Below are 23199 nucleotides of genomic sequence, written 5' to 3'. Positions count from 1 at the left end.
GGTGTGGCACGATAAAATTTCCTCCTTGCTCAATGGCCATAAGTGCTGAGCATATTCCTAAATTTTGCAGCCTTTCACCGGCAATAATGATGTTTACATATGAGATAAATATTCTCGAGAGGGACGTAAAACAATGTCTAATCAATTAATCAACCATATTCGAAATACATGTAATACAAAATATTCCAAATACCCCTTCTTATAGCACTGTATAATACGAACAAAAGAGAATATAATAAACACTATACACCAGTGTAAGGACATCTTAAAAACGGACGAAACAAAAGTAATGGATACTCATCAATTAACACACCTTAAAACGATAATCCACAAACCAACAAAAGAAACGAAATCTGTGAGGAAAAGAAAATGTTTTCTCTTACTAGGTCTCAGTTGTGGTGTATGCGAAATTTGAAGAAGGGAGGCAATTTTCAATCTGGAAGAAAACATTTTTCCTTCAATTCCGATATGTCCTGCGATTTTATGAACCTGTTTTATATTATTCGTGCTCCGAATGTGAGCAATGCTATATTATAGAAAGTTTAATTACTTTTAAGGTCAGGCTTCGATCGCACAAACAGCACTGTGTGACAGTAATATCTCGGAAATCATCAAATTTTGACTTTGTGAGCACTTAAAAAAAACATTTTATTGTGTTTCAAATTATATTAAGATAGCGCGTTCAGAAAGGAAAGCCAAAGAAAATAACTGACCTAGAATTTTAGATGCGATGATAAATATTTTGATATCAGAAGTTTGATAAGAACAAGTAAAACACCATATTATATACACGTACATCTAATATAAACATAGCACAATGCTAATTAAATACTGTCAGCCAAGTATAAATTTTAATCAGGAATACAATGACACCATCAAGTACATAGATACAACGTAACAACTATACAACTCCGTTTGCAAGGGGAAAATAAAACATAATGGATTCAAAGGTCGACTGCACTGACATCTTTATATTTTCTTTAAATACTACGATCTGTGTCATACACACAGACACATTCTACATGTATCTGACATTTGCACTTCCACCTTGCAGTTTCATCATACTCCATTATTAGTTAGGCTATACAAGTAGTGCACCTTGATTCTCACTATTTCAATCGCAGTTGTTGATTTATACATAGAAATGGATCAAGGTATAAACAACACTAAATACTGCAAAGTAAATGTATTTATGAATGTAAATCAGGTAGCCATACGTGTTCATTAACACAATGGATGTATGCTGCCATGTGTCCTTCGCTGGTACCCTATGACGTTCTATTTTTGAATTTCTCCTTATATACAATACATAAAGCAATGACTGCAACGACAATGACAATAAATGCACCAAGGGCAATGACTACCATCAGGTACAGTGTAATAGTAGTTTTCTTCACTGAAGTATAGGACACGGTAGTGCTGTGTGTAATATTCGCATGACTTGATTCTGAAAAAACCCACAAACGACACAATCAACAAAATATACATGCACGGAAAAACATCATGAAGAGCGATATTCCGTTCCTCTTAGAAGCAATTTGATCAGATGATCTATGTCTTCATCTTGTATACTCTAGGGATTTATGAGATTGATCACCGTTCCTAATCTTTAGTTTTTCATAACTCTACCAGGAAGATATGAGTTCATTTTTCGTAGTGATCTGTAAAATTGAAGGTACAAATGCTCCAAATTATATGCTAGATTTTCATAAAAGCATCAATACTGCAGTATTACTTGACTAAAATGAAACAAAAATAAACCAATATCCATACAAAAAATACAGTTGCAGAGACATAGAAATGAAGATCGTAAGCAGTGATCAATTTCATAAATCCTGTAAAAGATACAAAAGATAATGAATAGTGATCCATTTTATAAATCCTATAAAGGATCTACAAAATTAAGAGAAAGGCAAACATGGACCCCTAGATGTAACAAAGGTGGAACCAGGTACCTAGGAGGGGTAACCATCCCCTTTCGACGGGTCACATCCGCCGTGAGCTCTGTATCTTGATCAGGTAATTATGGGTAGTCCGTAGTCAAAATCGGTATTTAGCGAACCGCCAAATAATTCGCACGAAACATGTCAGACAACATTTTACCCAATGTCAGGTTGTACTAGTTCATCATTAAAACGACCATGTGATTTGTTGAAACCCAAGTAGCATCAACTTATTTGTCAGTAGCCTGTCTCGATTGAAAAGAAGTGAACATATATGCTCTCATATAACGAAAATAGTGTCAAAAGACAGTCTTTGTTACACAACTGCATTCCTTGAGTATTTCTACTGACTGTTTTATTAGAATGCAACGTGCTACTTTCCCCAAAAATTGTATCTGTACATATCTAACTACCCCATAGTGGTTTACACATTATCTAGTATGTTGAATTTAATGTGATACATCCTTACTTCTCTATCTGTAGTTGATAAACCCGATGTTATACAAATAGGTAAAACGAATAAAGCCAATACAAGATGTCTGAGATTTAAATTAGTCAAAAATGAACTACAAATTTCAACAAATCCTTTCATCTGGGATGAAATGAAATAATTTGCGCTGCGCAAGTTAATCGATTTCTCTAATTCATACACATTAACCACGTTAGTTTGGAAAGAAAAAAGTACTTAAGAATTCTTTGAAGGAGTATACATGGTTATCATAAGAAAGCAATATTTAGAATATATAACTATACCGATAAGAAAGGACAGGTATATTACAATCGAGAAAAAAATATAGTCCGATATTGTTTATCCATGAATTTGAACACTAAAGTTATTTTTCATACGTTGTCAATTTAAAGTATCCTAATTCAATTGGATAGCAACTTACAAATTTACTTAGATATCTTAAACTCAGAGTAGTTTTCTAATCAAACATATAATTTCATTGGATACCTATTCTGTGAGAAAAGGAGTCCAGAGTGATGACAGATGAAATGAGATCCGTGACTGTTGTCAGGGTACTAACCTCTGGAAAGATAAGGAAACGCAGAATTCAGCTTGCTTGAAGCAAACATTACAATAGAGGAAAAATGAAGATAACGAAAAGTGATCAATCTCGTAACTCCTATACGCGCTACAAAATAGAAAGTTGGGCAAACACGGACCCCTGGATATACCAGAGGTGGGATCAGGTGCCTAGGAGGAGTAAGCAAATACATACTGAATAACATTCCGGATAGCTATGCATTGCACTAGCAATAAATGAATTATATATATTATGGCTCCACATAGAATTGAATACACGTAGACCCTGCATGTCCCTTATTTTGTGCAAGCACTTAATTTACCGAATATAATATCTATAGTCAATTTGCGAGGATGTAAAATTGAAAGTAATACTCTCTGGAGGTTGGTTGGTTTGCGGTTCGGAATCCCATAGAACAGCTTTCATTCAAACAAGATAAATGACATGCCGCAAATTTATCTAATTAATCCATACTGCGCATGCCTGGCCATTTCTTTTTCTTTTCATAGCTTATCGAAACTTTATAATGCATCATCATAAATACCCCCAAATTTTACTTATGCTTCTGAATTCTTGGCAAAAGAACAGTTTACTACGCCCACCAACTGTTTCAGCTCTGGAATCGTACTATAACATAGCTTCTCGGCCATTTCCGTCACCAATTAAAAAACGATGGCGATAGTGTTCTGATTCAGTTGTATCCCCAGTACACCAACAGAAACCTTTATCAAGTAAGATGTACCAAAGGGCTGTTGGAGATTAAATAATGGGAGAGCGTTCACTTCGTAACCGGGAGGTCGTGAATTCGAGCGCCGCTCGTATGATGGCCGTGTCAAACCTAAGACGTAAACAAATAAAGTGATTGTCTTTCGCCTAACACTCGGGATTTAGAATTGAGAATCACAGATCATTCTGATATTACATTAAAAAGGAACTTCAGTGTCGTGGTGAAGAACCTTCGCTGCTACAGCCATGGAAGCTAAGCATAATTATAAATTTGTTATTTCACCTACAACTGGTGACGTCTCAATATGAGTGAAAATTTATCGACAGGACGTAAAACAAACAATCAATTAAGTAAAAGTACGTTTTTTTATTTTTATATTTCTGGCATCTCGTAAATAAACAAAAATAATAACTGTATATGTATAAAAAGAAATATATACTTTACTGTGATAAATTGTAGTTTAAAATTCTGGCCTCTACTTTGATACTAACACTATAGCAATGTTTTTCCAAGTTGCTTTATCTCAACACTTATAATTTGGAAAATTATTACTTATAGAAAAGAGCCGTTTTCTGCAAACGCAATCCATGTAGAATGTACATTTACACGTGATGAAATTTGAATATAGCAACAGTGATCAATCTCGTAATTCCTATAAACAATACAAAAATAAGAGTAGGGCAAACATGGACTCGGACTGATACACAAGACATGAGATCAAGTGCTTAGAACAAGTACGCGTCGGCCGTGGCATACCTAACATCTTAAAAGTTTTAAGATTCCTCCATAAAGCGTTGGGTGTAAAACGTGAAAGCACGGGGATTTTGAATTTTACCTACGATAAAAAGACCCAGAGTTAAATGGCACCTAGTGCCTACTACAGCTCGGAATTAAGTCTCCTAAAGCTGGTAACGTTTCTACACGAATAGAATACTCTAGAGAGGACAAATCATTAAGCAACTAATCAAAGTTTTCTGTTTCAATAGTTGCTATTCGTTACTTTTCAGGTTTTAGAGATATTTCCTTTAATAACTATCAATTTGATACAATTAATACATGGCTATTCAATCCTTTATGAATTAAAAACCTCTCTTTAGCACATATGCGAAAACATCTGATATTGCATTTGCACTTGAAAAATAACACTAATTTTAATAGTTTCATATCGAGCAATGTTCCGAGTTAGTGGACACAGTGAAACGCATAGTTGATACAAATATAAATAAAAAAACAAGTTCATATGACATTAACAATCACACTGTCTCCTTATTACCGATTCATCACATTCACTGGTTTGAAAGCCTGTTCTACATATGCACCTTTTATTCTATAATTCTTCTGTATTGACAATGGATTGGTCTTCATATTCAGCATCGTTACTCTGTTTACATTCATCTTCCTGCACCTTACCAGATTTACATCTCTTACGACGATTGCAAAGGTAAAAACACATACAAAGTACAGTTATTGCGAAAACTATCCCACATATTATACCTATAATGATATAAACTGAAGTCTCTTTGGGTGTGGTTTCATCACGGACTATTGTTGTTGGAACTGTCATTGTTACAGGATCAGGTTCTAAACGAAATATGCAGTTTTATGCCGTGTTATGTATATATATATATATATATATATATATATATATATATATATATATATGGATGGGCATATTAATAGTATGCGATATAACCTGATGTTTGGGTTATTTTACGTGTTGTAATCCATGAAAGTGATTTTAAAAAAGTCGTAAACGACTTAAATCAAGTTATATCGCATAATATCCGCCAAAATTAAATTCATTTCCTATGATTTAATGCAAAAAGACAAAGGTGCTAATCTTCGACTATTTGGACATTTTAACCACTGTTATGGTACTTTTCTTTGTATATAATGTGTTCAGTATAATTTACTCACATGTTTACGAACCTATACCAACAATCAGATACGCATAATTCATTACCTACTTCAAGACATATTGAATATTTTAACGTTATAATATTTTTAAAATGAAATAAAGTCTTGTAAAAGCGTTGCACATGTATGGGATAAACACGATAAACATATTAAGTGCATACACATGTAACAGCATGAACAGAATCAACAAGCTGTAAATTCTCACAAATTAGTATTCAGCTAATCGTAAAGGTCCTGAACATCCATTATGACAATTGATTGAGACAACACACAAAACAGTCTATGACATGGTGTTAGATAAAAATAATAGTTGAACGTTGACGGTATCGACGAATTCAGAAATGAAAATTTGAACACTCTTGTGCACCGTCCTATTTGGATAGCATCAGCTTGAAAGATTTAAATTTAGTCGATTTGGTATTAAATTGAAAAAAAAGAAAGGTATTATTTAGAAGGTGTTCCAACTGTCGAATATATAATTCACAAATGATGATAATCAACAGTCACTTATAAGATCAACATTTATCGTTTTAATGGATGTTACATGTACATGTATTGTCAACAGAAGCATTACTGTAACAATGATTGTGACATAAATGAGCCATATTCATTCGTTTATCATTGGAGACAAAGAAGAGTGCCACATTACCTGTATCTATTCCTAATTTCGGATCAATTTTTGTTCCATGTAATGTCAGTTTCCATTTATCAAGTGAACCTGTAAATTTCAATCAAATACGATATTTCAATTAACACTATGAAACATAGATAGCCACGAACTCAGCACAAGATAGATATTGCTTCCATATAACTATGTTAACTACCTGAAGTTGAGGTGTCTCTTATATACATTTTCAAAGTCCAGTTCCCCTTGGGGTCTTCTCCCCAGAAATGTACGGACATATACGACCAGGTGATGGACCCACTGTACGGTGTGTCAGCTGGCCGCACACTTAACAACGTTGTCGTAGTACCTGTGGGTGATGTTAAGAACAGTTCCACCTGCCCACGTTGTGTAGCAGAAAACGTAATTTCTGTAACCACATGTTCAAGGAATTTAACTTCACCGCTCATTCCTTCACAACCTTTACTTTGAACCTTGGAAAAGATTTGCCTCGTTGATCCACTGATTCTTCCACTACAATTTTAATGGTGCAGCTCATATGAATAGCATATGTGTATGAACAATACTCAAAAGTATGTTTAATTATGGAATGGTCGTCAATTTTCATTTCATTTGCTTGTTAAGATAGAGGCATTTTATGAATACAGATTGGAACGTCTTTTAAAACACCAAAGATGTGTCTTTGTTCATATTTATTGTTTGCCGGGTTGAAAAATGGTAACTAATGAGAAAAACGACATTTGATTATTCATATAGACAATTACAAATAGATCTGTATTACTTTTAGAAACAGACAAGTTTGAAATTTATACTTAACCACATGGTGTTTTAATCGGGCGTACTTTCGAACGGCTATGTTGGGACTTGTACACGTTCGTTGACTCGGCACCAGTGTCCAGTTAGCAGCATGCGAAACCATTGCCTCAGCATCAAGTAAACCAAAGCCAAAGAAATTACTAACTATAATAGAAAACGCTTCTTTGTAGAACTATTTACACATGCTCTTCTTTTCAGTCATATTTGTTCCACATCTTTAATTCTATTACTTAAGTGTACTATTTCTGCCCAGGGCTATTTAAAGAAAAAACAAATATATTCACTATGAAAACAGCTCAAAGCTCTTCCTCTTTATAGTAACATTGTACATATCACCATAGTCACAAGCAATGATTTAAGGTACCGCACGACTACTGTATAGTATTCTATTATTTTCGTTCGCCAAGAAAGCCGGGAAGACATATGCATACTTATTTGTCCACATACATCGTTTTCCGGCTCCATTAGATGCAATATCTCTTTCATGTAGACCAGACATTTGTGCGGTGTTAACTATCAGGTGCTGCACATCTCTCCAAGTCATATCATTTCTTTATAAAAGACATAAGAACTTTAACAATAAAAAACTTCAAACAAAACAATAAACATGGTTAATATATTTGATTAGCTCTTGTCTTCTTGTCCGGTTTGAAATATCAAGGACCCGCCCCTGAAGCATACAGGACATTCCTGATGTAGGAGGAGGCACATGGATTGCAAGCTCCTTTTGTTGAAAACATTTTACGAACAATTTTTATGTATGCCTTTTTAGGGTGTAGGCGTTTCTCTCATCCCTAAACGAAAATCTCAACTCCCCCATTGCAATTTCTAGATATGTCCTTGTGAGAAAACAAAGCGTATGAATTGAAAACAAAACATAACATACTTTGCCTGTAAAGCAAGGGCAATAATCCCTGCTGCCATCGGAGCTGATGCAGATGTTCCTGTGAATGACTTATCGCACCCATCACCCATTTTTGTAGTCTACAATGAATGAATTTGAACTTTTTATAAAACAAGCGGTTTAAAAAAGACGCATCATATACAGAGCATGCACAGCCCTTAAGGGGAATTTAATACATACACTTGATCCCACCTCTGGTGTGTCCAGAGGTATGTGTTTGCCAAACTATCTATTTTGTATTGCTGATAGGAGTTATGAGATTGATCACTGTTCGTTATCTTCACCTTTCATACAAAGATGTCCATTGCATTTTAGGGTAGATTCTTTCAGGCATCTATAACGCATGCTTTTTCCATTAACACCGTGTATTCGTATTCAATTATATGAATCATGAAATATTCTTATTTTCTTCAAAACGAAATACGCCTGTGTTAGGATTGGATTAACTAAACAGAGACAATGTTTTGATCAAACTTGGGGTGATAATTATCAAAGTTGGATTTATATCAATGTTTGATTAATATACTATATGGTTATTCTAAGAATTAAATTGTATTGAAGGTGGTATGGTCAAAAGTTATGGGATAAATTAATAATGGCTATTTACTCTAAATTGATTAGGGAACAAAATCATCAAATGTAAGGAGATGGATTACTGAAGACAGTTTGCCTGGGATATAATCTAATTCCGTCGCTCTCTCTATCTGTTTCGTTTTTAAGTAAAGAAACATTCTTGGGAAGTTCTTTACTTAAATAAATAAGTTCGTTATGGAAAACAAAAAATATATGTACATCAATGATTTTTTTTATTACATACACATAACAACGGAACAACGTGCATGACAAACCATAGAATAGTAATAAAAATATAAAACATATATCTAAAGAGCAGAACGAATAGAAAATCATCCAATAAAAATAAAACAAAACTTCACCGTCCTTAGATACCTACCACAATATTAGATGTTGAAGTACTTTGACTGTAGGTTACAGCCATGGCTGCTGAGCAGACTTCGCTGAAGCTTGCAGCATACCCATAACTGTTAACACTAGATATCGCTATGGTGTATATGCTATTCGCATATCCATCCGCATTACAGTTATCTTCATTCTCACCATTACCAGCCGCCCATACATATATAGAGCCGTAACCTGACCGCCCCTGAAATATTTCAAGTTTAAAGGCTTTATTTTAACTCATAGTTTTGCAATGTAGTATTTATGTAGGTAGATGAGCACACCGTCTATAACCATTTTCTAATTTTAGCTATATCATACTGTCATATCTGTGTAATATACCGATCAAAAAGTTAAGGATATTTGCAAATACATCGCTCGTAGGGATATTTGAATTTCTAGAAAAGGTTTTACAGAATCATTACAAGAATTTCTTTGTTTTGTTTTGATAAAGTAGCGTTGGTTTACAATGACAAAAATCTGCTTTGTTTGCTTTGATAAATTGAAAATTCACCTTAAATTAACATTTCTGAAATATCACTATTCAAGCCAGACCTCCAGGGTTAGTAATACGTTGAAATGGAATGTCCCATTCTACAAAATGACATACTATGGTACGCCATACGGTTATTATGTCTGAGGAATAACGAACGGAATCTAAAATTTGTTTTCAACGAGATGCTTTAGTTATAAATCTTCATGCAGCATATACCATTATGTGATTGGATTACTATTCAACGAATATGTGCTGCATCAAACAGTATTTTGTTTGATGTTAAGAACTAGACCACAGTTTCGTCAGTATGTTAAACAATGAAAACCGATATGATTCGACATTTTTTGACAACTAATATATGGGTATTAAAGGAGTACTGGTCTACACGATGTAAGGAGAAAGCAATGATATATATATAAAGGAGTGACGAATATGGTGGTTGTGCACAAGCGCACGAGAACAATATTATTCGAAACATGGGAGTTACAGTATATAGTCGTACTGAATGGTGATTCCGTGTTAAACATAAAATTTAACTCCCCTTCTATTGCTCAAAGTGGTTCTCTCTATCTTGTTTTTCTTCTGACTGTCTGTATTGCTAAGTGTGTCTCGATAACACCCTGCAGGCCGTGTACACTTTCACATTGGCTTGTTTACTTTCGAAATTATGTGTGCTACGTCACGTGATCATAAATATTTCGAAATGGGGCGTTCAATATCCGACTTGGAAAATGCGTAATTAAATTGGAAATTAGCGTGATTACTGTTTAATCCGACCGAGTTAAATTGCATAATTTCAATAAAGTGTATAACTTGTTATAAAATACATGTTTTTTATTCCTAGGGTGATAGTCAAAGAATACGACATATGTGGCTTTAACTTTAAACTGCTTTCAAATAAAATATGAATACTAAAATACATAAAGATAAAATTTAGTTACCTTAAAACTGAACACCCATACATACCTGCACGATTCCCATAATGATTGCGAGGTTTACGATGGCGTCGGGACCGTCAAATCCTTTTTTGTCCTCTCCTCCCCAGCTATTAGAGTAGATCTGGATATTATTCCAGTCATGGTTTAATGACCGCGCCTCCATGACAGAGGAGGACCCGCCATCACTGGCTCGTATCCCTGCACACACAAGGTAAGTACACAATAAAAGTTAGGTGTATTGGAACATATCTATTTGGGAGTGTAATAACGCTATGGTAATTGTGAGAGAATGGTTGCGTATTAATATCGTGATAGATTAATTTAAGGTGTAATAACGCTATGATGATTGTGAGTGAATGGGTGCGTATTAAAATCGTGATAGGTTTATTTAAGGTGTAAAAACGCTACGGTAATTGTGAGAGAATGGGTGCGTATTAATATCGTGATAGGTTTATTTAAGGTGTAATAACGCTATGATGATTGTGAGTGAATGGGTGTGTATTAAGGTAGCGACGGATAGCAACCACGTGATCAGTAAAAAATGTGTATTTTCACGTGAATTCATTTTCCGGAATTCCTTACTCCGTCATAGAATAAGTCAAAAAACAAAAAGCGGTTCCGAAAGTGTTTTGTTGCTGTGACTGACTCGCCTAGAGAAAATATGCACATACGACATAAGTATACGTCAATATTTGTAAGAATGGTAGATCAGATGTTTCATCTGTGTGAAACTTTTTGCTAATCGAAATGTTAAACCAACCACCAATTTATGTACATAGATGCGCTACGTAAACAAAGTTGTTGGTTGATACATCGTTATGTCCGAGTACAGCATGCTGCGATATTAAATACTGTTTATAAGTCATTGAGAGGCTAAACAAAGTTTCTTGCAAGAAGAGGAAGTTGGTGGATGCATTCAACTTGGTCAACGAAATCATAGTTTCGTTTGGTGAGTGAAAAAAATGCCATAAATCTGTATTCAAAAGTTCAACTCACATTTCCTCTGCTATTTCACAACGCGATTTATAATAACATCTGTAAGTTTAAACACACGACGCGACATACAGTAGATGTATTATTTTGTATGTATATATGTATTCCATGTGTGCTTAAACTATAACTCCCACCTGTGCATGTGATTGTAAACGAACGGATGTCATGTAAATGTATACCACATTTGTAAACATGGGCTCTCACAACTCCTTTATTAAGAAAATATCGTAATGAAAATAACCGTTACGAAAATAACATACCCTGAACTACATGTATAAAAGTAATGAAAAACAAATATCTGTATAGACCTACTATCTAGGGGTATATGGGAACCGGATAGAAAGTGGAGGGGGGGGGGGCATGGGTTGAATTATAATTCCCTAGACTGTAGTATGTATACATATACTATTACTTTGAAATTTCAGTGACCTAAGAAATATATCAAACCTGAGGTTTAGTGTTTCACACAAGCATGTAGGTTGGCAAAACCTTTTTAAAAATAATGTAAATTAATCACAAGTCTACATATGCCCTCTCATAGGCAACTGTATGCACTGTATGTATAAGTAAGATATGTATACTACACGTATGCCCTTCTCTTGACCCACATTTTGTAAATAAAACAGATATGATAAGTTTATGGCAGTTTATGAAAACATATATGCATGTCATCTCATGTTGCAATTTATAATTTTGAAAAATCAATATTTAAATTTTCACTGAATATGTGTTGAGACACAATTTTAAAATTCACATTGTCTGACGCAGTCTAATTACTCAATGGTATAATATAGACCTAACTGTACAAATATCAATTATGATGATCTTTTTTCTAGGTATCAGCCTGAGGACCAAGGAAGGTTAGATAGGACCAGTGTAGGTTGATGTGGATTTCGAGTCAACAAGTATAACAGCAAGAGAGGCACTATATTTTCTTATGATAAACATTTGTAAAGACAATTCTGAGTATATCAGATATTCATCTTTTTTGCTATATCTAAATATACTTATCTATATTTTGAACAGCTACTCCATTTACAGTGATGATGACATATCCCCTGGACCCCCACAACTCCACAAATTTAAAAATGTTTGATCAAGTTCCGAAGATTAAAGAACTACTGCAAAATTTGGGACTTGGATGAAAAACATTATTTCACTTATATGAGCTCAGAGCAGTGGATGTTGTACAACATAATTTAAACTAAATTGTGAATTTGAGGGAAAACAAGTACATGTACTCGTGTATTACATGTATATGCCTTTTGAAAGACAATAATATTGCATAGATGTAAAGGAAATTTCAATGTTGATTATTCTTTCTTAGATATATTAGTAAAAAATGTGCACATGATAGAATATCAATTTTATAACTTTAATCAATGTGTTTGAATTTTCCTTGTAATTCAAAATTTAGTTGAAACATACATCATTGATACATTAATGTATATCAAATTTTTAGAAAAGTTTCATAATGGAACTAATTCACCCCCCCCCTCCTTATACATACAGTGAACATAGATCTTCACCTGGGGAAAACTACAGTTAGTTAATGCAATATACATTCTCAGTTATCCAATAGTGAGTTTTTGGTTCATTGTGAAACTACAATTAAAAATCTTAAACTTATGAAAGACACACCTATCTGTGAAGGCAAGATGACTCAGATGGACTTGCATGTAGTAATCCATGGGCAGACCATGGGTCTCTTTCCATTGATATTAATTATTTATTGAAATATGAAATGGTTATTTAAACATATTTGGTGTATTATACTGTATAGTGATATAAATTTCTTTCAAAAAATATGTATAGGTAATATATTTGGTCCAGTTATTACAAGAAATTGTATGAAAAATAACTAAATATTTAGGCAATCATTGTGAGTGCGAAAAGGTCAACTGCAATAGCACACACTATATATCATTCTTAAATGGCTCATAGAAACTTCTAGTATTGTGAGTTTGAATGATCAATGTGGTAATTTGGGAATGCTTAATCATTTAAGGTCAATAATTTATCTCTGCTGACTGTATCTCTTAAAATTCGTTTCTAGAAGGGAGGGGGTAGGGTTACAAAATCTGACATAGTTTCAGATTAAACCTCATTTGGTATATTTTTTTCTATTCAATATTTTAGATACTACTTGACTTATTGTAAAAATGAAATAAAATCAGAAAATTTTTGAGCAGAATTTTGTTGTCAGAAAATGTATGCCTGATAGTATTTGAGAAACGCCATATTTAGGGTAAATTTGGCCAATTGCCAAGTCGAATCATCCCAATGTTTTCCTTTGATGCATTTTGATTTTCTAATCCATGTTGATTTTTTATCTGTTTGTGTTTAATTTACATAACTATATATGACAAACAATATTTCTGGTGTCAATAAAATTTTTATTGGCTCCTGTGTTAATTTGCTTAATTTTGGTATTTTTGCCTTTTGGGGCTACAAAAGAGGGGATTTCAATCTCGCTTTCCTCGAAAATTAACGTGATTACTTTTGTTGATTTTTTTGATATGTTTTAAGATAAAGTCAAAATGTTATAATAAATAAAATTGAAAAAAAATTCAATGAGCGGTTTTTTTTTGGGACTAGCTATCAATAGCTACCTTAATATCGTGATAGGTTTATTTAAAGTGTAATAACACTATGGTGATTGTGAGTGAATGGGTGCGCAGTGATATACCTATTGGTGAGGGAATGTTTTATTGTGATCGGATTTCAATCGTACATATACCTGCAATATTTGCTTTGTATGCAGATCCAACACCGCACAGTGAATCATTTGCAACTGCCGCTGCCGCTCCAGCACATTTTGTACCATGCCTGTTATATATAATGCTGTGATAAAGGAAACATTTCAACGACAAAATAATATGCATGTACATGTATATGTATTTCCATTTGAAAAATACATGTAAATACTTAGCAAACATTGAATGTAAATGAAAAAGAGATATTTACATGGATAGTTGGGATATCATTTGGCGCATAAACAAAGGTGAAAACTGGAAATTCCTCTGAAATATTTGAGATTTGAATTTAATTTCAAGCTTCGAACTGTGTTGATATTTACACCAAATTTCGTACCATAAATTGGCCATCACATGATTAAAATCTTCCCCATTTCTCTCTCTATGTTTGAGGAGAGACTTCTACTTTTTCATCAATGGTTAAAAAGTCCGGGCCAAGTTGTACATTTATTATGCATTGACATATGACATAGGGATGTTGTATATGAAAGCAGTGCGTGCACTTTTATAAAAACACGATATACTTAATTAAAACTTAAAATGAAAGGTTCATAGCATACTCACATAGTCCTTTTTCTATTACACTATGCAGATATATTCGGGACCATTCTATAAGACGAGGGCAGATTAAGTTGGAAGAAATGAAATATACAGCATTCGTGATGTTCATCTGCCACAGTCAAAACATTTGAAGTCAGTGCGACGGGCATCTTGAATTAATAATTATGTTCCCCTTGGTTTCAATCCCTTCTAGACCTCATTCTTTCGTTTTCAATACGTTTCACCAATTGTTTAACATCCATTAATACAATCAGAGTAAAACTAAGTGGTTTGACAATCAACATAGAAATTGAAATTTCAAACCAAAGTTTTCAAGGCAGTCCGCGCTTAAAAGAAATGTTCTCATCCGTGCGTGGCGATAAGGTTAGAACTTTTCAATCCGCGCTGAATTTAACATCTGCCCGTCGCACTGTGACGTCAAATGTTTTAACCGTAACAGATGAACATCACGAATACTATATATTTCATTTCTTGACATTTAATGTGCCCCCGCCTTATCCTACAGTAAAAGGTGGTTACAATGAGAACTTTTATAATGAATTCACGTTTACAGCGAAACGGTTTTTATTCCCTGTAGTTTTAAATCATGTTATAAGGAATTAGGTTTATGAAAAGGTGAAGATAACGAACAGTAATGAATCTCGTAACTCATAAGAGGAACACAAACACAGGCCTTTCGATACACCAGAGGTGGAATCAGGTGCCTAGGAGGAGTAAGCAAATCATGTCGACCGGTCACACCCACCGTGAGCCCTATATCCTGATCAGGTAAACGGTTTAATCCGTAGTCAAAATCAGTGTGACAAGAACGGCCTTGGTATGAAACACGTCAGATAGCATTTGACCCAATGATAGGTTAGTGAATCAAAAGCCGTTGTCCCCAACACTTCTCTATGAGTGTGTTTTGCTGAATATATCAGAGCACTAACCCCCGAGATGAAAGACTTGGAGATGGATCCCCGTCGTTAGCGAAGAAATCATAGCTGCTCGTTCTGGCCTGAGATATAAAGACAAAGAACATAAAAATAACTTACAAACACAAAATGCTGTTCACAAAGAAGCGGAATATGATAACAATGTACTACATGTATGTAAGTATAGTATACTATATTTGCCGCCAGGTCAGGATGATTGACGTCGACGTCATCGTCCACAATCCCTATCGTTACCCCGTCTCCTCGGTACCCAAGATTCCAGGCCTCGGACACTTTCATTGAAGGCGATGCACTTCTCTGTAATTAAGGTGCTGAATGACATATACTAGTCAAATTTTAGAACGACTTAGTCTAGTGCTTACAAGAATAGAATCCAGTGTGTCTATAAAGTGAGATGTAACCGGAAGTAACAATAAGGTATATTCTAAGAGCAATAAGACATACAGGTAGCGATAGTACTAGTACTTTGTAACCTACCTATGAAACAATTATTTCCTATTTTCATTAAGAATATTATATAAAAAAAAAAGAATTGAAGACCATATCAGTACTAGTAATTTTGCCATTTGATCGACAACATTTCAAAGAGATACTTACTATGTACCACATGTCCGACCAAAACGGATCATTGAATGACGTAGCTCGATTATGTCGTAACTTCCACAATACTTGATTAGCAGTAGTTATCTGAAACAAAGGTAAAAGAAAAACAAATCAACCGAATAACGTGCTTTACGACACGAAGCACCCGGTAATTCAGAACTTAAAAGATAATAGCAAGATTTATTAGTGAAGTAAAATAAAATACAGCTATTATGATTGACGAGATTAATTTTCCGTTCATTTTAGGACATATGTACATTACAGGAATAGGAGAAACATGAATAGATATGGTAAATTAGTGAGTTGATGTTGAACAATTTAATTTATGAGAATGGAATTGTTTACCTTGGGGTGCCTCAGTAATCTTCTATGTGTGTGAAGGGAGGGACGAACACTACGTCTTGTTCTGCCGTGTTGTTTATAATGATAGTAATACGGAAAGACCTTTACAGAGGAACATAATCCAAATGTACTGAGGTTCTATCATATTTGCAATTCATTTTATCAACAACTAGTCAAATAATTACTTTACAGGATTTTTGTTTTATATATAAAAATAATTTTATAATTTGATCAATTTTCTTCATGATACTTACTTCTCCTAGCAACTGTAACCCATACGTAGATGCCACGTGTACGGCATCTTTGGCCCCGCCTTCTACTTGGATGACCCATTCGTTGGTATAAAATGACTTGGGTTTACAGTAAATATAGGGAGATATGATGATGAATAATAATGAAATACATAATACATAACACATACTCAGTTAACCAATCATGTCTAAAGTCCATCACATGCACTGTTCACGGAAGTCCAACCTCGTCATGATTATATTTACCGGCGTTTCTAAGCATTGATTGTTCGTTGATAATATTGTTCTGCAGAAAAAATTAGATTTTCTACTCGAATGAGTGCATTTCTCTGTCACTACAAAACGCATATCCAATCCTTATCACATGCATTTTCTTATTGATTTTTTATCAGACGTTTAGTGCATGTTTTCCATATCACTAAATGTTTACTTTAGATAAGACTGCTATTTCTATTATTTATTTATGGAAAGAATTTAATGTCACTTTGCCTTTGTTAAACGTTGAATAAAAAGAAATAAATGTTCCTGTGAATCACTACAAAATGATCACTTTTATAAGTAATTCGATATATTGAATCTATCAAGTTGTAAACATCCGTCAGTAAATTTCGGGCTGTTAATTTAAACTAATAAGTGAATAGGAACCTAAGTTATTCTGTGAGATAACATTCCTTTAGAAAACTTATTCTAATAAGAGATGTAGCTTGAATTTGTACACCGGGGCAAAGCAACACACTTAATTACACCAACAATATCGAACAGGTATCTATCGGGGGTGGGTCGGGGATAAGAGCCCCGCGCGTTTCTAGAGCATCATAGCACCTAGACAGAGAAATAGGCAGTGCCTTCTATGCCAAATGCTCGAAATTTAGAAGCGAGAGTGGCGGATCTTTAAGGGAATCCAAACAAAATAAGGTACCGTGTAACGGCAGGTATTGGCATGACCAGATTTCAGATCAGGTTCTTTATTTCCTTAAGCTATACAGCTCATCAGTCATAAATACAAGCTATTTACTAATATATACAAATAAGACAGTAGAGGGTGAGTAGACATACATATACAATTTTGAGGATATAAAATCAATGCATTTTAATTTCATCTTAGAGAAAATGATAGAAAATAGTATAAATGACTAAATAGGAGATATATTTCAAGCCCTATGAAATCTGTAAGATCCCAGAGCTTTGTCTCATGGGCCCACTTGAGGGCCTCAAAGCGGTCCCCAGAACTCCTGCCTCATAAAGTGGCGCCCCCGTATCTGCAATTCTTGGGTCCGCCCCTGCTTCATCGGCATTGGTGACGTCTCCATATGAGTAAAATATTCTCGAACATTATTCAATCAATCAATCAATTTCTAAAGAAACAGTGCACATTTGCAGACGTCTTTGCTGCAACCACTGAGAGCTTCGGAGAATATGGTGTGTATCGTTATTGAAAATGAATCTCTTAAAGATACACCAATGGGAAGAAAATTACCTGAAAAGGTGTAATGGTTGTTATCTTATTTTTGTAACAGAAAGTGCAGTTAAGAATATATATTTCTTTGACAATTGATACGTGCCAAATGAAATCATATGGTTATGTTATGGAGCTCATATTAATGAATATTGGTGCGCATTGTGTTTTCAGATTAGTGAGCCTAAAATGTTCATAAAACGTTCGATGAAATCTTTATCATACAGCTAGACATGCATCAGTTGTTTTATGTTAAGCATTTTATTCACTTGCTTATGAAAGTTAACAACTGGGGTATTATTGCATATGGATGAGTGCAATATCACATTTTTACTAATTTTTTCCTTCAACATTTGTGTTTATTTGTCAACTTTATTGCACTTAATTGCTAATTTAACATTGTAAGCAAATTGGAAAAATGCTATTGATATACTTTATTTCTTTGTAGCCTTGCAATAAAAATAAAACAATGAAACAGAAATCCGAATTGGGTTGTGAATTCAAGTGCACTGCACATGCAAAATACAAGTATCTCAACAACTGAATCCAGCATATGGGTATGTAGATGGAGAAATACTTTGGTCATTCTCTACATGATTGCTTCCGAATTGGCACATTTTCTCCGCAACTGTCTGAAATGATATCGTAGATCCGTAAGCAGCGTAAATACCGTACAGGGGGCCGTACTCATCCCCGCCTTTTATATCGGTCTCTAGAATGTTATTCCGCAATACTCTGCTTGTCTGTCGATCGAATAATCTGAAAATATGTTTCTTCTTTCAAATACAATGCAATTTACACAATATCGTAGAGTAAATTGATTTTAGCCCTTACTTACGTTTTGTTACATTATCTGTCCGTGTTAGCCGTTGTCACTACTTTTGTTTTATTTAAGCGTGTTTTTCCTTCTTCTGAACATTTTATATTCAAACAAGCTGAACGTCCATTGCTTTGTATTGAGTTTTTCTCATCTACTGCTAATGAGGTGTAATTTCCGAGTATATTTCCACGTCCATCATAGCTTGTAGAAGTGAATGTCACAATAGCAGTGGTTTGATTTACCTATACAAAAGTTTATTAATATCATAATTGAAACACAGTCCACCTAGTAAAATACATTTTTTCCTATCAAAATTACTTGCGCTAGTGTTCACATGTGCAACATATTCAACGCCATAGAGCTCAAAACACTTACGCTGCGTATATCATATAAGAATTTAGATACGATTGCATATATTTGATTACTATATTAACGAAAACGAGTTAGTATCAGGTGAAAAGACAAGCTATGACGTCACTCATTGTCTAAAGAAATGGCAGCGATAACGTACCGTCCACCGTGTCACTCAAATGACACCTCGTGTTAAGTCCAGTTTTTCTGTCTGTATTTGGAATTCTAATCACTAATATTCAAGTCGTTCTTTTTTTTATCCTGATACTCCTAAGCAATTTATGTACGTTACATATTTGGAATGTACCTTGCAACCAATGATGTCTAAATTCGCAAGATTCTGTATAGCAGTTAGTGTGTAAATTGGATCTTCTTGAAAAGAACTGGGTTCAGTTATAGTCTTACTTTATCCATATGTGATAGTGATTTGCAGCTACATGGATGACGAGATAGTGTTAAATTGGCGAGGTACACAAATACAATGCTAGTTTTAGTAATGAATCATGGATTTAAAATGCATGACGTTAAAAGATATGCATTTCTCACATTCCTTTTTTCAACTGACCTAAACTCGCTATAGCACCAAAAGTATTTGGCTTCAGGAAATGTGAGCGACAGCCTCGAAAATGACTGCAATTCTCATATTCTAATGATGCAAATATGAGAATTTTATCGTGTAATTTTGCCGTGATTTGCAGGTGTTAAATCATCTTTAAAGTTGAGGGCTTATAAACTTTCAAGGAATTTGTAAAATAATATCGACAATGGTACCTTTACATTTCAAATTAAGAATGAGATTTAAACCCTAACACTCCCTCAATATTGGTTTATATTATCAGAGAAATAGACGATTGCGTAATGTCTAGGTAAGGGACGTCTCTGTTTGATCCTTTAACGAGTAAACTAAGGCATCAATAGTTTTATCAACATACTTTTCTACGTAGTAATTGTAGTGTATTCCTATTACACGTATTGCGCTCCATAGACTTTAACTTTGATTATCTCCCCCGATCAATGGACGCACGTGGTTACACCACGGTAAAAGAACTGTTTGTTTTGGAACTTGTACACCACCACGATGTGAGTAATGTGATTTTATTGGTATTATTCCTATGTCTGATTTATATGCAAGATACAGTTTATGTTTCTTTAGTCAGATTTGGTGCAACAATTCAATTTATGCTCCGTATTGTTGACAATGTGCCATTTCCCAATAGCGCTTCTTAAAAACCGATTTATATTCTATGTTGCGATATATTTCACTTATTCTTGTATTTGTACACTTCTGAAAGTATTATTACTATGAATTTATCAGGATTTAATAATTTCTAGAAGATGCACCTTGTCCAAATTTTCTTAATATGGAACACCGTTTGTGTCATAATGCTTTTTCGATATTTTGAACTCTGAAATGGTTGAATGATTATTTGAATGCGACTTTCTTTATTTGTAGCTTTTTACCTGCTTTATTCAATAAACTTTACATTGGATAAACTGGTTGAGCTTTTCTGTGATGAGACAGAACAGTAATACCTTTCTTTGTGTGCGATATTTAGTCCCAATGGAATATTTTTCATTCATATAGGAACATCACCATCTTTTGGATGAAGTGCCACAGATTTTAATCGATGCATGACCGTAGCAGTGGGGGTTCTTGACCGTTCCAACGCCTGCATTAATACGTGACGCCTATATTAACGCGTGATACCTACATTAACACGTGACACCTACATTAACACGTGACCTCTGCATTTAAAGTCATACCCAGAAGATCAGTGACTTCATTTCTAATACCAGGCAAAAGAAAAGTTATCACTTAATAGCATGGTTACTCGGCGCCGAGATCAAACCTGGGTATCCTGTGAGGATCCGGGTTAGAATAGGTCCTCAGTACCCCTTGCTTGTCGTAAGAAGTGATTAAATGGGGTGGCTCTTCGGATGCGACCGCTAAAACCGAGCCCACCACACAGCAGATGTGGTACGTTAAAGATCAATTCCTACTTAAAGGCCGTACGCACCGAGCATAGGCCTACCTTTTGCAGCCCTTCACCGTTTTAAAAAGACGAGAAAGAATATGTAATTAAAATAAATGTAGGATGAAAAATGAAAATTTTATGCCCTAAACCTTTTACAATTTGGACTTAGTCATTTTACAGCGAGTGATAAAAAATGCTTTTTGGGGCTCATTTCCTTATTTATTATCACACCTTAATGTTTCTTATATCATGTTTTTCGTCTCAATGAGGCGAACCAGGTGATACCAAGCTCTTATTTCTAGCTTGATAAATAAAATTATGAGCCCCCAAAAGCATTTTCAGTCATTCGTCGGAAAAAGTCTAAGTCCCAAATCAGGTTATCTGGGGTCAAAATTTTTATTATTCATGTTACATAAAATATGATTATATATTCCTTCTCGTCTCCTCAAGACGAAAAAATGATGTAAAGATCTTTTAAATATCCTGAATAATAAAGTTTTAGGACATGAATATGTCTTTGTTATTTACCCTCCTAAAAGGGACATAATCTCAATAGGAATGTCAAGTATTTCAGGTGGCAAAATTTTTATTACTTGAGCTATGACATTGTGCTTTATATCATTTTTTTCGTCTTAAAAAGACGAGAAAGAATATGTAATTAAAATAAGTGTAGGTTGGATAATGAAAATGTTATGCCCTAAACCTTTTACAATTTGGACTTAGTCATTTTACATCGAGTTATAAAAAAAAGTCCCCCACACCAGCGTACTGGTGCAGAGGACAAGTTATTGGGAGAGAAAAAAAGTCCCCCACACCAGCGTACTGGTGCAGAGGACAAGTTATTGGGAGAAAAACTATCTTTAACAGGAGACTTAGTGATATAAAGCAGTTCCTATTTGAGCTATATGTGCATTCCGGAGGCTAAAGTCCAAAATCAATTATGGCCACCTAAAATTAATATTCTTCAAGATACCCCAAATCTGATTGTATATTATTTGGGCCTCTTTTGAGACGAACAAATTGATATAAAGAACTCTGATGTACTACAATAAATAAAGAAAAAAAAAATTGTGTCAGATTTTGCCACGCTCAATGAATTATATAGGAAATGCACAGTTTTTGGTATGTGAAATTTTTATTAACTACTCAATAGTAAAGTACCTTATATCCCCTTATTCGTCTCAATGAGACAAAGAGAATGATATCAACTTTGTTTAGCTAAGTCTATGTATAAGTAAACCACAGTCCAGAAATTGGTATTTTTCCCCTCGTCGGAAAAACTCTAAGTCCAAATAACAAAGATTTTGGGGTGTAAAATCTTTATTTATCACCCTAGCAATTATTTGATGACATATTCTTTCTCGTCTCGTGAAGGCGAACAACATGATATAAGACACTATAGGATAGGACCATTAATAAATATTTGGTCCCCCAAAAGGTATGTATTCCCTATATAATTCATTGTGCGTGTCAGAATTTGCCACTTAGGTCATATTTTTTTTATTGATGGTCCTATCTCAAAGTTCTTTATATCATTTTGTTCGTCTCGTAGGAAATGCACAGTTTTTGGGGGACCAAATCTTTATTAATGCTCCTATCCCATGATATCTTATATCATTGTATTCGTCTCAACGAGACGAGAAAGAATATATAATCAAATAATAGCTAGGGTGATAAATAAAAATTTCGTCCCCCAAAAACTTGTGAATTTGGACTTAGAGTTTTTTCGAGGAGTGAAAAATACAGGTTTTTGGGTTGTGGTTTTCTTATACATAGACCTAGCTATATGAAGTTGATACCATTC

General features: G+C 34.4%; 1 protein-coding gene across 1 annotated transcript; it reads right to left on the bottom strand.

Annotated features, from left to right (window-relative positions):
• Positions 1-832: 832 nt before the first annotated feature.
• Positions 833-17164, bottom strand: LOC130046536 (furin-like). Its single transcript, XM_056160077.1, has 16 exons — positions 16796-17164; positions 16545-16643; positions 16194-16283; positions 15768-15893; positions 15591-15658; positions 14085-14173; positions 10380-10549; positions 8913-9122; positions 7943-8040; positions 7504-7607; positions 7083-7200; positions 6440-6753; positions 6265-6333; positions 5193-5279; positions 2899-2973; positions 833-1447 (listed from the first exon to the last, which is right to left on the bottom strand). The coding sequence occupies exons 1-16, from the start codon at positions 16958-16960 to the stop codon at positions 1269-1271; spliced, it is 2061 nt and encodes a 686-aa protein (XP_056016052.1). The 5' UTR covers positions 16961-17164; the 3' UTR covers positions 833-1268.
• Between the last annotated feature and the right edge of the window lie 6035 nt (positions 17165-23199).

Source organism: Ostrea edulis, chromosome 3, assembly GCF_947568905.1.
Source record: "Ostrea edulis chromosome 3, xbOstEdul1.1, whole genome shotgun sequence".
Lineage (NCBI taxonomy): Eukaryota > Metazoa > Mollusca > Bivalvia > Ostreida > Ostreidae > Ostrea > Ostrea edulis.
This window is presented reverse-complemented; position numbering and strand designations above follow the sequence as displayed.